The sequence below is a fragment of the Hevea brasiliensis genome, chromosome 5 (genome assembly GCF_030052815.1).
Source record: "Hevea brasiliensis isolate MT/VB/25A 57/8 chromosome 5, ASM3005281v1, whole genome shotgun sequence".
Lineage (NCBI taxonomy): Eukaryota > Viridiplantae > Streptophyta > Magnoliopsida > Malpighiales > Euphorbiaceae > Hevea > Hevea brasiliensis.
Genome location: NC_079497.1, coordinates 10,745,046 through 10,761,460, shown reverse-complemented (window position 1 = coordinate 10,761,460; position 16,415 = coordinate 10,745,046). Strand labels below are relative to the sequence as shown.

At 34.6% G+C, this 16,415-nt stretch overlaps 1 protein-coding gene across 1 annotated transcript; it reads left to right on the top strand.

Annotated features, from left to right (window-relative positions):
- Positions 1 to 3,268: 3,268 nt before the first annotated feature.
- Positions 3,269 to 14,003, top strand: LOC110647901 (ADP-ribosylation factor GTPase-activating protein AGD3). The gene is made up of 19 exons (XM_021801936.2): positions 3,269 to 3,912; positions 4,976 to 5,052; positions 5,643 to 5,743; positions 5,910 to 5,980; positions 7,083 to 7,145; positions 7,612 to 7,656; positions 8,117 to 8,182; positions 8,272 to 8,319; positions 8,417 to 8,512; positions 8,595 to 8,636; positions 9,235 to 9,450; positions 9,522 to 9,653; positions 9,773 to 9,997; positions 10,164 to 10,250; positions 10,330 to 10,659; positions 11,145 to 11,290; positions 11,396 to 11,489; positions 12,757 to 13,250; positions 13,489 to 14,003. The coding sequence occupies exons 1-19, from the start codon at positions 3,868 to 3,870 to the stop codon at positions 13,601 to 13,603; spliced, it is 2,493 nt and encodes an 830-aa protein (XP_021657628.1). The 5' UTR covers positions 3,269 to 3,867; the 3' UTR covers positions 13,604 to 14,003.
- Positions 14,004 to 16,415: the final 2,412 nt, after the last annotated feature.

Sequence of the window (16,415 nt, the reverse complement as noted above, 5' to 3'; positions counted from 1 at the left end):
CTGATTTTTATTCAATAGAAATTTAATAATTTAAATAATAATTAATGAATTATACGTAATTTTCTTCTTCTAACAACACTTTATGTAAAAGTAATGAATTTCATAATTGGTAAAGAAAAATACTCAAATTAGAGATTTTTTTTTTCACTCTTTCTATTTTTAAAATAATAATAATAAAAAAAAAGAGCTACAGCTCAAAGGAAACTAAGAAATACAGACAGGGGAGCAGTAATCCTTGCTACTATCAAGAAGTAACCATGTAAGGATCTCCGACGGAGCTTGCTGGAATCTAACAGTATTAGCCGAAAGGGATATTGTTGTAACGACCCAGCCCAGCCCAGTCAGTATTGTCCGCTTTGGCCCGTGGGCCTCACGGATTTGCCCCTTGGGAGGTTTCGCTCCCAAAAGCGCGCTGACCAGTTTAGGCTGACCCCCACATATATGGCCCAGATTCCCTTCTCCCATTTCCAATGTGGGACGGGCGGCACCTGCAGGCGTTACGTATCGCCGTCCCCACAGTCCGTTACAACCCACCAACTTCCGCTGGGGGCGTCCTCGCACCCACTCGTACTGGAGGGAGTCCGGCTCTGATACCAATTGTAACGACCCAGCCCAGCCCAGTCAGTATTGTCCGCTTTGGCCCGTGGGCCTCACGGATTTGTCCCTTGGGAGGTTTCGCTCCCAAAAGCGCGCTGACCAGTTTAGGCTGACCCCCACATATATGGCCCAGATTCCCTTCTCCCATTTCCGATGTGGGACGGGCGGCACCTGCAGGCGTTACGTATCGCCGTCCCCACAGTCCGTTACATAGGCAAATAAAAAGAGTGAGATAGAGTGACCCTCATTTGTCTCTCTCCTTATATCTATTTCTCCCTATCTATCTCACTATATCTCTCTCGCTCCATATTCTCCCATTCTCTCTTTTCCCTTCTCTCTCTCTCTCTCTCTCTCTCTCTCTCTCTCTCTCTCATGCCACCTTCTCTTTTCATTTTTTTTAATTTATTTCCCTTTCTCTCCCTCTCATTTTTTTTCCATATACTTTGAAATTTTTACGTTTTTAGCATTAATAACTGGACCTTTATTTTATTTACAATTTAGGAACTTGTACTTTCAATCTGTTACAATTCAAAGATTTGATGATGTGGTGCTAACATGGCACATGTCTTGATGACGTGGGGTTGATGTTAGTATGTCCAGTCATATATTATGCTGACATCAGCATGCCATGTCAAATGTAGTGTTGATATTAACATGCCACATTATTGTTATGTCAGTGCAGTTAATAGTATTACCTAATTTTTCTTTGATTTACTAACACCGTGATAGTATAATTATCGATTTACAATGAAAATTAGTTCAATCATTGAATTAAAAATGCGCGAAAGTACATGACACTAAATTATACTTTCCTCTTATACAAATTATATGAACTATTACCTACGAGGACTAGATAGAGACACATTAGGTTATGATTCAATTGAAAATTAAAATTGAATAGAAATAAGATTCATTTGACTTGAAATTAAAATTAAATTAATTAAAATTGATATTGATCACCAATCAAGGGGTAACTTTATTAGTTTTCATTCACCTTGTGAGTGCATATAGTGCTAGGTAATTAAAACTAAATTGAAATCAAACCTTAAATTAACTAAAGCTTAAATCATAGGGACCTAACTTTAAATGATAACAATTTGGACAGAGGCATGAATTTATGGGCATGTCATAAGAATGTGCATTATTGGGTTATAATTAGTAACTAAATCGAGCTGATAGATTGATTATTTTGATAAAAGTAAATTTGATTAGGTTTGATTTAATTTTTGGTTTGTAATTTTAAACATTTTTTTTATTATCAATTTATTTACTTTTTGATTTAATAACTGAACTAATCGAAACAATCAAATTTTTATTAATTATTATGTTAATTATAATTTTTCATAAAACATTATTTTTAATTATTATTTTTTGATTTTACTAATTATATATTAATTAATATTATAAATATATTTTTATTAATAATTAATTAAAAATATCAAATATGTATCATATTTTTTTTATTAATTCAGTGATAATAAATAACAGACAAAAAATTTTCTATTTCATTTAAGGGAGAATGTCTTAACTAACCAGTTTATAAACTCTAATTATTAACTTACCTTTTTTGTTTATAAGAATTTTTGAAAAAAAGGTTATGGGACTCGATCTTTTATTTTGGTATTTATAAATTATGTACTTATAAATTAGTTTGATAAAATATTTTACTAAATTATTATATTTAATTTTTAAAATTTTATTATAAATTTTATTTAATGTTTTTTAATTATTTTAATAATAAATATGTTTATAAATTATTTTTTATTAAATAATTTTAGTTAAATATATAATTATTTAAAATTTTAAATATTTATAAAATTAAATTAATTAGTGTTTATAAATTTTTTTTATAAGTTAAATTATCAGTTGTATCTAATTTGATTAATCGAATGCTGATGTGCGTTCACAACGGAAGATTGCGGGTCCCAGTGGCATGCTTTTTATTTCTTTTTATATTTTTTTGAGAAATGAGAGGAAATTCTAAAATATATTTTTTATATAATAAATAAACGATTTTATAACCGCTATCATTTAATATATTGAAATGAGTTATTTCGCTGTCGCATCCCATGGCATAATATCACTAGTAAGAAAATATTAAATTATTTCTTTTCCTTTTCTTGCTGGGGCGAGCTGTGACTTTCATTTTCTCATGGCGACCAAAGGTAGTCATGGGGGGAAATGTGGGTTGGCCCCCCCTACTTCCAGTGCTGAGTTACAGATTCGATGCCCCACCCTCACGCGCTTACTCTACTTCTTTCTCATCAACATGAATTTAAGTAATTCTAATATTCGATCAAATATAATTAATAGATTAAGTGACTTTTAAATTTAATATTAAAATTTAAAATTTAATTAAAATTGAATAAAAATATATTTAATAACAATATTCTTGATTTTATTTTTTAATTTAAAAATGAAAATTCATTTAATCACTTCATAATTAACGCCTCAATCACCCAACTTTTGGGATAGTTTAGTACACGCGCCTGTAACTTGCGGTGGTAAAACCGGTAGTCCTCGCTTCTCATGACGGTGTAAAGGTCACCATTGTCAGTGGCCAAGAGTCAGCAAAATACTCTTTAAGTAAACTCAAACGACACCGTTCTCAGCTCTCACGATACTGTCTCTGTTTGATATGGCTCCACTGTCGACTCTGTTAAAATGGCCACCTTCTACTAAATTTTGCCTCGCAAAACTGAAAAGGAAGAGAAAAAGAAAAGAGGGAAAAAAAAAGAAAAAAAAAATTAAAGGGAGGGAAAATGCTTTGTTTTACGCTTTTATCTATGCCTGTGTCTGTCTCTCACATTTGGTTTGGATATTTCCAGGTTAATGAAATTGCCTAATCGATGATCTCGACTCAATTCCCAAGAATCCCATAAACGCGACCTCCTAAATCCAAAATCTCTCGTGCTTTCCTGCCGATTCTAGGGTTTCTTACTTTGGCCATCTTTGCCTGTACTGTGATCTCCTAGGGTTCTTAAACCAACCAAACAAAGAAACAGAACAGAAAAAGAACAAATAAAAAAAAAATTGTTTGGAGCTCCGGAAGTCCGCCAATCTAGCTCTTTTATCTCTGGTTCTTGCTGTTTTTTCGGTCCCTTGGTGAGCATCGTTAAGATCGGTGTACGACTACAAGTCAAGATCTCTGCTTAATGTTGATGACTGGAGGTTGTTATGACATTAGATTAGCTTCAGGCTGCCAAGATCAAGCATTGATGTAATGGTTGTTAGAATTTATCGTAAGGAAGAAGAATCGCTGTCTCAAAAATGACTTTCGCTAAGCTCGATGACTCTCCTATGTTTCGCAAGCAGGTCTGTCTCTTTCTTTCTCGCTCCGTCTCTCTTTGCTTTGTTGGACTTGGAGGAATCTAAGGAAATGGTGTTTTTTTTCTGTTTGAAGTAAAGATATAATGTACTGTATTTTTTCTTTTATAGTTCTTTGTTTTGTTAAGCTGAATTAACAGCTTGATTGATTTCTGAGAAAGTGCTAAACCCAAATTGAAAACTCTTTAGCTAAATAGAGAATTGGTATCATACTTCTTCTTTTTCTTTTTCTAATAAAAAAAAAAAGATGGTGAGCAGTAAAAGTATATGCATTTTGCATAGTTCAATTGCTTGGGTAGCTGGGCTATTTAGATTGCTTTTTCTTGGGCAATCTTTAAATTGCTGCTATAGTTGTCTGTATATGCCTTTTAGCTGCTAAGAGTTTGGATATTCAAGGAAAGTTTTTTTTTTTTTTTAGTTATTTCGATAAAAAGGGAGAGCTTGTTTTGTTGAATAAAGATTATCATATCGGTTGGTTTGTGGTGGTTTTAGTAATTGGTTGCATTTTTCATGGAAATAATGGAAAATAGATCTGCATTTATTGAGTTGAAAGACAGCAGTAAATCCTTATGATCGATCATTAAATATGACTAATTGCTTTTCTTTTTTTCTTTTGTGGTAAATTGAAATATTAGCTTTTCATTTACCATAATTCACTTATTTCAAAATTCTCACCCCCCTCCCCCCACACTTAATTTCTTAATTCTTGCTTGATCTTCAATCATAATCCCTATCTAACCATGAATTTTTAGTTTGGTGTGTTGGCATACAACAATCTATTTGTGCCTTGTCTGGCAGTATAAAAATTTGCAGTACTACTAACACAACTCTTAAAAGTCTTAATTTTATGAAATACGTGTGGACTGTTTACTTCGCTACGCCATATGGCTACTATTTCCTACTGCTATATCTTTCTATTATTACTCTTTGGCAGACGTTTCAAATAATTGCGTTGATGATGTTAGTTAGTCAGTTATACTTGTGTCTAGAATATATTGATTTTAAATTGTCCCTAGAATTGTGGAATCTGATTGTTTATTTGGTGAAACAGATACAATCCTTGGAGGAAAGTGCTGAATTGCTTAGGGAGAGGAGTTTAAAGTTCTACAAAGGATGTCGGAAATACACGTATGCCCTCTTCATTTCAACTATCATCTATAAAATTTCTTGTCCTACTTTTGTTCTTTATAATTTACAAAGTCGACAATATAAACTAGTATATTTTTTTTGATTGAGACAATAACCATATAACCTTTTAAGCCATCTCTCTCTCTCTCTCTCTCTCATTTGTTTATTTATTATTATTTTTTTTGGGGGGGGTGGGGTGTGTTGGGGTGGGGGGTGGGATGGGTAATATTTTTAACTTATAGTTTGTGTGAAGGTTGTTGGTGTTATCAATTTCTTTTTCAGGACTATTCATAAGGAGTTGTAAGTTTGTATTTTGTACTTGCTTTTTGATCAGTTGTTAAAATTGCATACTTCAAAATGCTAAATTACACATAATCTCAATAAGGTTTGTAACTAGTTGCATTGACATTATAATATTATATGCCTTTCAACAGTAGTGATTTCTTTCTTCATCTGCTTTTTTGGCACGTGTTAATGTCTTCCCACTCTCTCTCTTTTGATCTTCTCCTTCTGTGTCCTTACCTAGTTTTGCAAGAGCAATGTGTTTGTAAAGGATTTTTTTTTTATGCATGCATTTTTTTAACTTGCAGTGAAGGACTAGGTGAGGGATATGATGGGGACATTGCCTTTGCCAGTGCTCTAGAAGCTTTTGGTGGAGGCCATAATGATCCCATTAGTGCGGCTTTTGGAGGTAATTTTATTTGACTTGGATTTATTTTTTTTTTAATTTTTTTTTTCAAGTAATGGCCTTGTTTTTCCTTTTAATTTTTTATGTGATAAGTTAGCAATGGCTGGTTGCTGTTTTGATGAGAGTGAGGCAGTGGAATTATTGATGGAACGTGTATTTGCTAATGTAGGCCCTGTTATGACCAAATTTACCATAGCCTTGAGAGAAATTGGTACATACAAAGAAGTTCTTCGATCTCAGGTAATTCTGACATGTATTCTTTTCCGTGTATTTTGCTAAATATTGTGGTAATTTCCTTCAATTTAATGTTGTTCTTTACAATGGCAGATCTAGAAATACTTTCCTGGGTTTAACATATGAAAAATAAATAATAAAATACTATAAAGTTATAAAAAAAATACAATATTAATATTTTATAATTAGACTTGATGAAATCTAATACCTTGACTTATAAAAAATTACATTATTATTAATGTTATCAGATGCATATCTCTCCATATAAGTAACTAAAGTACCATTCATCATACATGCAGTTGTACAATTTTGTCTTGATAAAATTCATTACTGAAATTGTTACAATATAGTTTTAAAAGTAAATAAACCTTTGTACAACAACATGCTTTTTTATCTCAACGAAGTTTAAATATTATTAAAAAGAGAGTTCAATAATTAAATTTATGAGGGGTAACATAGACATATATATAGAGGGGTCAATTGAACCCCCATTTCTTGCAGTGCATTCACCACTGGTTCTTTAGGAATCCCCATGCGTTCATTAGCTGTCTTGGTTAATTTTGTAGACTGTTATTTGGACTGGAGTATAATTTTGTAAATAGTGAAAGCATTTCCACGTCTTGGTATTTTTGTTTTATAACAAGTATGACTTAAGCAGAAATGTTTGTACTTCTGAATGTGTGTTTCTTACAGTATGGCTCTCATAATTTTTATTCATCATGATTTTACTTTCAACAAGCAAGAAACAACTTACATATCTTAACTGTAAAAGAACTAGGGGAGAAGACAACACTGAAATCTGATGTAGATTTCTTATAGGTTTCCAACTTATCCTTTCCTTTGAAATTGATATCTAATAAAAGTGAAAATCAGGTTAAGGAAGCAGGAGCATCCTAGTGTTCTTTACAGTGGAAGGAGTATTTAGATCAGTTTGATGTTGGTCTTTGCTCTGATTCAGTTATATTAGTGGAGAAATGATATTGTACAGGGAAACAGAATTCGGTGCACCATAGTTCAAATAATTACTTTTATTTCTTAGAAAAAAAATAATTTTTGTATTTTTAATTTCGCTTATCTGATCTGAGATGCTTCTTGTTTCCTTTTTCAGGTTGAGCACATACTAAATGACAGATTACTACAATTTGTCAATATTGATTTGCACGAGGTCAAGGTAATGTGAAGTGCCAATTCTTGCCACATATGATAGTTAATGTATGAGTCTGATATGCAACCCTAGGGGAAATACCTGGCAACCAATTTTTTTTTTAAATGCATTCTGCAATGCTGTGATTTGATCACTTCCTTCTTCATTTACTTAAAACTTTTATTACGTAGTACATATCTGTTGGTAGTTGCTCAAGTAATTTAGTTTTTGTGAATCTCTCTCTTCTATAGGTTCCACATTCTCCAAGCACCTAACTTTCTCATTTACTGATCATGTGAAAGCTCTTGCTCGGGAGTTCGGGGTTTTGCTGTCTGAATATTGATTGTTGTGAACTTCACCCTCTAATTTTTTCTTGAAGGATCCTCCTTAGATTGCCATGCCATTTAATATCTTCATATGTGTCACTATTCCCACTTCATGGATGTCCCCTTGAGTTTAAATTTTAAAAGATATATATATTTTTTTTGGGCAGGAAGCAAGGAAACGTTTTGACAAGGCAAGCCTTCTTTATGATCAGGTGCTTCCCTCTTGTTGGATTGCTCATAATTTTCTCATTGCAGTTGACATCATTTGCATGTATGTTGGGTTGAAATTTTCAGTCATATTATACAAAATCATGACTTTCCTTTTGGTATGAGTTAGGCTACAAATGAGAGAATTTTATTATCGCTTGAAACTATATATATATATATATATATATAGAACTCTGAGCTTCCAAACCTTTGTGTGATTGGGATTTCTCTAAGCACGCAAATAGGACCTTGTTGAACTGGCTTAGGATTAGGAAGTCGAATTGTACAATTATCTTCAGAATGATGGTTTTTACATTATTTTTGAGCTTGCTTAGATTTGGATTTCAGAACTTGAACTAAGATATTTGGATTCTCAATCCTATAAGCAATCAAATTCATTTCTAAATAGTTGAAACATCTCCAAAACCCTGGTTACTTGAGTTTTGTTTTCATGGAATTACATAGGCTCGTGAGAAATTTTTATCACTGAGGAAGGGCACGAAGACTGATGTAGCTACTCTGTTAGAGGAGGTATTATGTGACTTGTTATTTTATTTTTCAGCAGTCTTACCCATAATTTCCTTTTTATTAATTTTTTCATATTGTTTGCTATATATCAGGAGCTTCATACTGCAAGGTCTGCATTTGAGCAAGCTCGTTTTAATCTAGTAAGCGGACAACCTAAGCTAGCTGTTATGGTTTCAATGATATTGAAGATTCAGTATCAGACAAGTCAATAATCTGATCTGTTCTCTTTCTGTCTAGGTGACTGCTCTTTCTAATGTGGAAGCAAAAAAGAGGTTTGAATTTTTAGAGGCTGTCAGTGGGACAATGGATGCACATCTTCGTTACTTCAAGCAGGTAGACAGCGTGTGGAACTTCTCTGCCTCTTTAAAATGCTTTAGTTATATATGTTCTTATGAAAAACCTTTTTCCCATGCAGGGGTATGAGTTGTTGCATCAAATGGAGCCATATATAAATCAGGTTGTTTATATATTTTCTTTTTCCTTTAGATCAGAAGAAATTTGGTTATCGTATTTATAATATTTATGTCATTCTGTTGTAAAATATACAATATCTAGTTATTTTCCTTAGGAAGGCTCTGCTTTAGCTCATTACAATAAACATTGAAAAGTAAACAAAAAGATACTGTTAAAAGGGGAAACAAAGGGAGAGGAATGAAAGGTGCCCTTTTAACTTTTGGCCATTTCTGTCATATCACAGTAAGTGTTACCTGTGGGTATCCTGCAGTGGTAATTAAGAGCAAAGTCAGGGGGACTGCAGTTTTGTGTACAGTGAAAATTGGTTATGTGGAGTATACAAATGGCTAGGAAGGTTAATGCAGTGATATCCTCGAGTTTAGAGGAGGCACTGTTGGTAGATGTTGATAGATTGACAAGCAAGGGATATACCAAGAAGTGATGGCCGGCTTTGTGTCTCAAGCTCAAGCTAAAGCTAATGCCTGAATTTTTATTTGCTAAGTGCCTACAAATGTTGGGATGGCTATTGATCAACTTGTTAAGAACTGGAAAATTTTGTTTGGCCGACTTGTGGAAATAATATGCCACTTGTCATTTTGCAGGTTCTGACTTATGCTCAACAGTCGAGAGAGAGGTCCAACTATGAGCAGGCAGCTCTCAGTGAAAGGATGCAAGAGTACAAAAGGCAGATTGATCGTGAGAGTAGATGGTCTTCCAATGGTTCCAATGGATCTCCTAATGGAGATGGTATACAAGCAATTGGTAGAAGTTCACATAAAATGATAGAGGCGGTAATGCAATCTGCTGCAAAGGGAAAGGTACATTAGTACTTTAGGAGTTCAATTTGTTCTTTGGATGTCTCATTTTAAAAGAGCTAGCAAACTTTCAGGTCCAAACCATTAGGCAAGGTTATCTATCAAAACGTTCCTCAAACTTGCGAGGTGACTGGAAGAGAAGGTTTTTTGTACTTGATAGTCGAGGAATGTTGTATTACTATCGCAAACAATGCAGCAAATCATCTGTAAGTAATTTACGTGAAAAAAAAGGTTGAAGTGCATGTGGTCCACTCTATTTTTCTTATTATTATTTTTTTATTAATTTTTTAAATTTCCGCCTTTTATCATTACGCTTGATTTCTAGGGTTCTGGTAGTCAACTTTCTGGTCAAAGGAATAGCTCTGAGCTTGGATCTGGATTGTTGAGTCGCTGGCTGTCTTCCCATTATCATGGTGGAGTACATGATGAGAAATCTGTTGCTCACCATACTGTGAACCTTCTTACATCAACAATCAAGGTTGATGCTGACCAGTCTGACTTGCGATTCTGCTTCAGGATTATTTCACCAACAAAGAACTACACTTTGCAGGTATGATGTAAGATATTGCTTGAATATTTATAAATTTAAGTTTTACTCTGCCTGAAATATAACTGTCATCGATGATTCTGCTGGAGAAGGGTGAGCTGATGTTTAATTTGAAGAATTTTTTCCAGCATAGATCCTTAATAATGTTTATTTATGCATGTCAGTGCAGGCAGAAAGCACGCTAGATCAAATGGATTGGATTGAAAAGATAACAGGGGTTATTGCTTCATTACTTAGTGCTCAGGCTCCAGAGAGGGTAATTTTCAATAGCATTTCATCATTATTGGCTTTTATTTACTTGTCATTTTGATGGTTTTGGCCCCATCAAATTTCAGTGTCTGCCTGCTAGTCCCATGGGAAGTGGTCATCATAGGTCTGCCAGTGAGAGCAGTTCATTTGAAAGTGCTGACTTTGACCACTCTGCCGTTGATGAATTTACATCTGAGAGGAGCCTTGCTGGTGCTCATCATGAGCGACCATCGAGAACCTCACAGCAACGTTCCAGTGCAGAGAAGCCAATTGACGTGCTGCAAAGAGTATGTGGGAATGATAAATGTGCAGATTGTGGTGCCCCAGAACCAGATTGGGCATCCCTAAATCTTGGTGTTCTTGTTTGCATTGAGTGTTCTGGTGTTCACCGTAATCTTGGTGTGCATTTATCAAAGGTAACCTATTCCATTTGAATTATTTAGTCTTGGGTGCTTTATGCCATCAAACGTCAGTTGGATAATGATTATGCGGAAATTTCTATGCGAGAGCCACAACAAGCAGTTAGAATGGTCCTTTAAACTTGGATGATATTTGATAGGTGGGGAGCCCTTTGCTAATTGTATTCAAATGCATAATTAATGTCTGATTGATTTGAAGCTTGTCACTTGGGCTTATCATATACTGGCCCAGAATATCTATGCCTCTTTATTTTATTGAATAAATTTGCAAGCTACATTAAGGTACAATAATAAGATTAGTAGATTTGATAGTTCTAGAACTTGTATTTTAGACTTTGAAGATATTTTAGCAGGATTGTTATGTAGGATATTCTACCTAAGAGAGTTCTATTGTTATGCTAACCAACATCTGTTTTTGTAATGATATTAGTACTGCATGTTGACTCATGTAGCTCTTATTCTTATTTTGAATTGAATGGCAGGTAAGGTCCCTCACACTGGATGTCAAAGTATGGGAGCCTTCTGTTATAAGTTTGTTTCAATCTCTGGGAAATGCCTTTGCAAACTCAGTTTGGGAGGAGTTGCTGCAATCAAGAAGTACCTTTCAGGTTGATCTCATCCCCACAGGGTAAAGAATCCCCATTGATCCAAATAAAGATTTCCTTTTATCGCCAGTGATATGCAGCTGGTTTATTATTGATTACTAACATTCCTTAATATTCTACTGGTGAAGCTCATACAAGTCTGATAAATCACAGCCACATTTTATCTGCAAACCCAGTCCAGCTGAGTCTATATCAGTAAAGGAGAAGTTTATCCATGCAAAGGTATATTGTCGAACTTCTGGGGTGGTTTTGACTTTTATTTACTTTTTGGCTGGGGAGTAGTCTAGGGTTGGCAATTCATGTTTGTGGGTCATAAATGGGTCGTGTCATCCTACACGTATGATATAAAAATGGCTAACCCGAATACGATCCAAGTACTCAACTCTAACATAGATATGTTTATGAAGCAGGTTGCACGACATGACGTGTGTAACCCGTTTAAATAAATGAGTCATTAACATATAATGTGACACGACATAACATGTTAACCCATTTAGATAAATGAGTCATCATAAATCTCACTTGACTCGGTACGTTTAACCCATGTGACACGTTTAACCCGTTTAACATGCTAAAACACATATTAAGCAATATCATAAAAATATATAAACATCACCTAAATATTTAAAAATATCTAAATATCCAAACATCTAATTATTCAATTATCCAAAGGTCGACCAAATATTCAAACGTCATCAAATATCCAAACACCATACAAATATCAAATATCATTCAAATCAAAAAGTTAAATAAACTTACAGACACAATAATTGTTCAATGTATGAATATGAGCTTCACAACATCATTGCCTTCCATAAAATTATTGATGAAATTGGAGTATTGAATGTGAGGTAGTTTAGATTTAGGTTTAGCTCTTTATATTTGTGCTCTATAAATGAAAATACGTACTTTTAATATATAACTAACACGGGTTATAATAGGTTTAAGTGGGTCAAAATTAACTTGTTAACCTATTAACCTAATTAAATAAACAAATTGTTTTATGTCTAATCGAGTTAAGTGGTTCAACCCAATTAAATCCCTATTTTTGGAGTGTCATAAACGGGTTGACTCGTGTATAACCTGAATCTATTTATGTTAAACCTAAACTCATTTGATTACGTGTCGAGCCTTGAATAAGGTTGTGTCAAAAATTGCTGGTAAGTATGCCAATGGTTTTAAGTGGATAATGTATCGAAAGAGCTTGTTTATGCTTTTTCATACAAATATTTTCATTCAATTCTTGTCACAAATTTTCACTGCTAGAAATTAGCACTATAAGTTAGATGTGTCCCCCCCATCCCTACCTTTTTGGAGAGAGAGAGAGAGAGAGGGAAAGAGAGAGAGAGAAAAGGAGGGGGGGAGGGTATTCAATAAACTGAACCGGTTTGATAATGTCAGTAAAGATGCTTTGCTGTATGCTACTTAAACTTTTGCGCTTCTATGAAAATGTTGGAAGTGAAATCCTACTTTCTTTTTTCCATCACAGTACGCAGAAAAGTTGTTTGTTCGCAAGCCTAGAGACTGTCAATATCCTCATTCAGTGTCGCAGCAGCAGATTGTGGAAGCTGTTCGTGCTAATGACAAGAAGTCTGTGTACCGTCTTATTATCAATCATGAAGCAGATGTCAATGCCGTGTATGAGCAAGCATCTTGTAGCTCTTATCTAACTCTTGCTAAAGTGATGCTACTACAAGAGCAGACAGGCCTTGACCACTGCTCTAGCTGCTCAACGGGGAATTCATTGGACAGGTCCTCTACTAGCTCTTTGAATTTGGCTGGTACTGGTGAAGGTCAGATCTTGGAGGATCTAGATGGGTGTTCCTTGCTTCACCTCGCTTGTGAAACTGCAGATATTGGCATGTTAGAACTCCTCTTACAGTACGGTGCAAATATAAATTCAACTGACTCGAGAGGTCAGACGCCACTGCACCGTTGTATTCTTAGAGGCAGAGCTGCATTTGCAAAATTGCTCCTTTCTAGGTGACTTTTACTTGTCCTTGCTTTGTCATGGTTTTAGAATTTTATTATGTTGCTGTCTTTTCCCTATTTTGTGCCCATAAATAGAAAATAGTGTTGTGGCCTGTAAGTATTGGTCACTTTTTGTTACCCATTAATTTTTCTTCTCCACACGACACATGCACACATTCGTGGAACAAAAGAAAGGGGAAGGATGTGGATTTCTATGACATGCTACTAAAGTGTTCCAATTCATTTGCAGGGGAGCAGATCCACGGGCTGTCAATGGGGAAGGTAAAACCCCTCTTGAGCTTGCGATAGAGTCAAATTTTGTTGACACTGATGTCCTCACCTTATTGTCAGACTCAAATGGGTGACATGCTCATTAAAGGATAATAATTAAATATTAATTAAAATGGGGTTGGGGAGTTAAAAATTGATAATGGTATTGCTTTTACTGTAAGTATATTTTATAAGTCAAAGAGCTGGTTCTGCATTGAGGATGTCAGCAGTGTTTGAAATAGAGTAGAGTGGTAGGTTGGCATGCCTGCCCCATGAGTATCTATGCAAATTAGTCCCTCATGGCTGTATTTTACACTGCCCCACTCTGAGTTGAGAGCAGCTTGAAGTTTTTAGTGAAGGGGCTATTGTAATATTATGTGTTTTTGCTTAATCAGCATGTTTTGTTCCTTATGTGGTGGAGCTGTGAGGATTTAGTTTAGGGCATTGTGTATTTGGACATTGGTTTCTTTTAGTGAAGATTTCCTACTGCTGCAATTCTTTCAATGCATTTTTTTTTTCTGCCTCAACGCATTTGAGACAGACCGACTCAAATAGATGATTGTGCATTGCTTCCATCAAACATTTACTGTGTGATAAATGTTTCATATTTTTTTAATTGTAATGCTTGTATTTGAATTTCAGAAATTTGTCCTCTCAATGCATCATTACAATATTCATTTTCATATCAAATTGGACATTTATCGTTATGCGTTGTATCAATTTTGGTCTCTATCGTCTCAGCTCTTTTGCCGCATAGAGAAGTGATTTAGATGAATATTACAAGCAAAGCAAGTGATTTTTAAATTTTATTTCCTTATTAAACTGTAAGACAGGAATGATATTTTTTTCCTATTAATGTGGATAATATCAGGTTAAGCTACCATTGGTTTTGCTTAAAATAATTAGTTTGTGGAAATATTTTCAGAGAACTGATGATTGATTAGAATGTTGCAAATGAATTGGGAACCTTTTTTTGTACTTGCAGGAAATTGGAAAATAGTAGTAAGTTCCTATCAACAACTAAGGCTATAAAAATGTTTCTGAGTTCTGTTTATGGTTGCGATTTTTTTTTTCTTTAAAATGAGTTAATTTTCTCAGTGACTGGAAGATGATAACTTGATGTTTATGGTAACTTGATATTTAGCTGGACCCAGCCATGACTAGTTCGAGACTAGAATCAATTAAACTCGTGTTTGACTCAAACCTTAAATTAATCGGAAAGTGTTTGGTTCAGTTTTAGATCACATTGAATTTTTAACTCCAAAAAATATAAAAAACCTTGAAAGTTCACTCTTTTAGGCTGAACCATGGACAGGAAATTTTGGGTAGCTTCGAACCGGAACCAGTCCGGTGGCCAGGCCAGGTCTATATTTATCCATTTGAAACCTCTAGTATTAGAGATGTCTCCTACAATGTTGAATCCATCTTCGTTGGATACAACTAAGTACTAACATTAAAGGTTCAATTTTACTAAGAAAAGGGAGAGACTAATTCCAAATGACCATGCCTGTTTGGCGGAGTGGGTTTGCAGCTTTTTCTAGCAGGTGTACTAAGACAATGCGGAACTGTGGGCAATATTGAAGGGTCCAAACACACTAAGAAATTCCTGTGTCTCAAAAATTGGCTAAATACATCATTAGACACTTGAATTATTACGTTTTTACCTAACAGGCACTTGAATTTTTTTCTTTGCCTATCTCACACCTTAACTGAAAAAAAAGTTATCAATTAAACACGAATTTTCACTAGCCCCGAACGTGACCTACACGCACATCTGAGCTAGCGCCATTTTTTGTGGGAAACAATTTTAGGTCTAAAATCTCTCTCTCTCTCTCTCTCTCTAATCCACTGTTTTTTCCTTCTTCAATCACAAAAACTGACCTCCACTATTGTGAAAGAGCTTGAATAATTAGACGCTAATATTGAGAATCTTATTTCTTACTTGTTGTTAGAGAGAAAACTAAAATGAACAGAAAATAAAACAAAGAATTCCAAATCCAACTCATCTCAACACAACCCAATAGAAAGGAAGAGAGGTTTTTGTTAGTATGGCATAGAAAGGCATGCAGAAGTAAACACACAATAGCCAATGATAAATTAAAAAAAAAGCTAAATGGATTATAATCTAAACTTTTCTTTTATGAGTTTTCTTTCTCTAAACCAAAAGGAAAATTATTTTTAAAAAAAAAAAAGAAAGAAAAGAAGAGAATACAGGAAAGGCAAGTAGGCAGGCAATGGGGTTTGAGATCTTTAACTTAATAATAGGATAGACTTTTTTTACGAATGGGCTAATATGTTGTTTTCTCTCTCTCTCTCTCATGGAATTATACTAATATGCTGCAAAGTAAAAGCAAAGATTAACCTGACCTGTGTAAAAGCAAGATTAACGAGATAGAATGAAATTATTCACCAGTTATCATGAGAACATTTGTGCTTACTAGTCCCCACCTTACTTCTAATGGAGATGCTTCTGCAATTTACACAGGAGCAGTGACAAATGCTACACCCACGCCAAGGCCAACGAAGAGTCGACCTAGAATAAAAACATATGAAACTGGTCCAACTGTCATGACAGCTGATCCAACTGCAAAGACAACATCAACAATAAGGGTAGCCTTTTTCGATCCATACGCATCATTAATCCAACCACCTAATGCAGCTCTAATGATTGCATCGACTAGAGCCATACTAACAATTGTTTCCTATAAGAAGCTACTCTGATTAACTGCCTCAAATTTGCCTTTTATGCACAAAAGGACACCTGAAAATAAGACCTGTATCATAGTCGAAGAGCAGACCCCCTATTCCAGCAATCACAGTTAATCCCAAAACATACGTAATACTGAAATATGACATTCTCCTCTTTAGGACCATGAAACTGGGGCAAACAGAGTTGTAAACAAGCTA

Coding starts and splice junctions, on each gene's coding strand:
- LOC110647901 (XM_021801936.2), top strand. CDS start 3,868: ATGACTTTCGCTAAGCTCGATGACTCTCCTATGTTTCGCAAGCAG. Junction 8,183..8,271: donor TAGCTACTCTGTTAGAGGAG/GTATTATGTGAC, acceptor GCTATATATCAG/GAGCTTCATACTGCAAGGTC. Junction 11,291..11,395: donor GTTGATCTCATCCCCACAGG/GTAAAGAATCCC, acceptor CTACTGGTGAAG/CTCATACAAGTCTGATAAAT.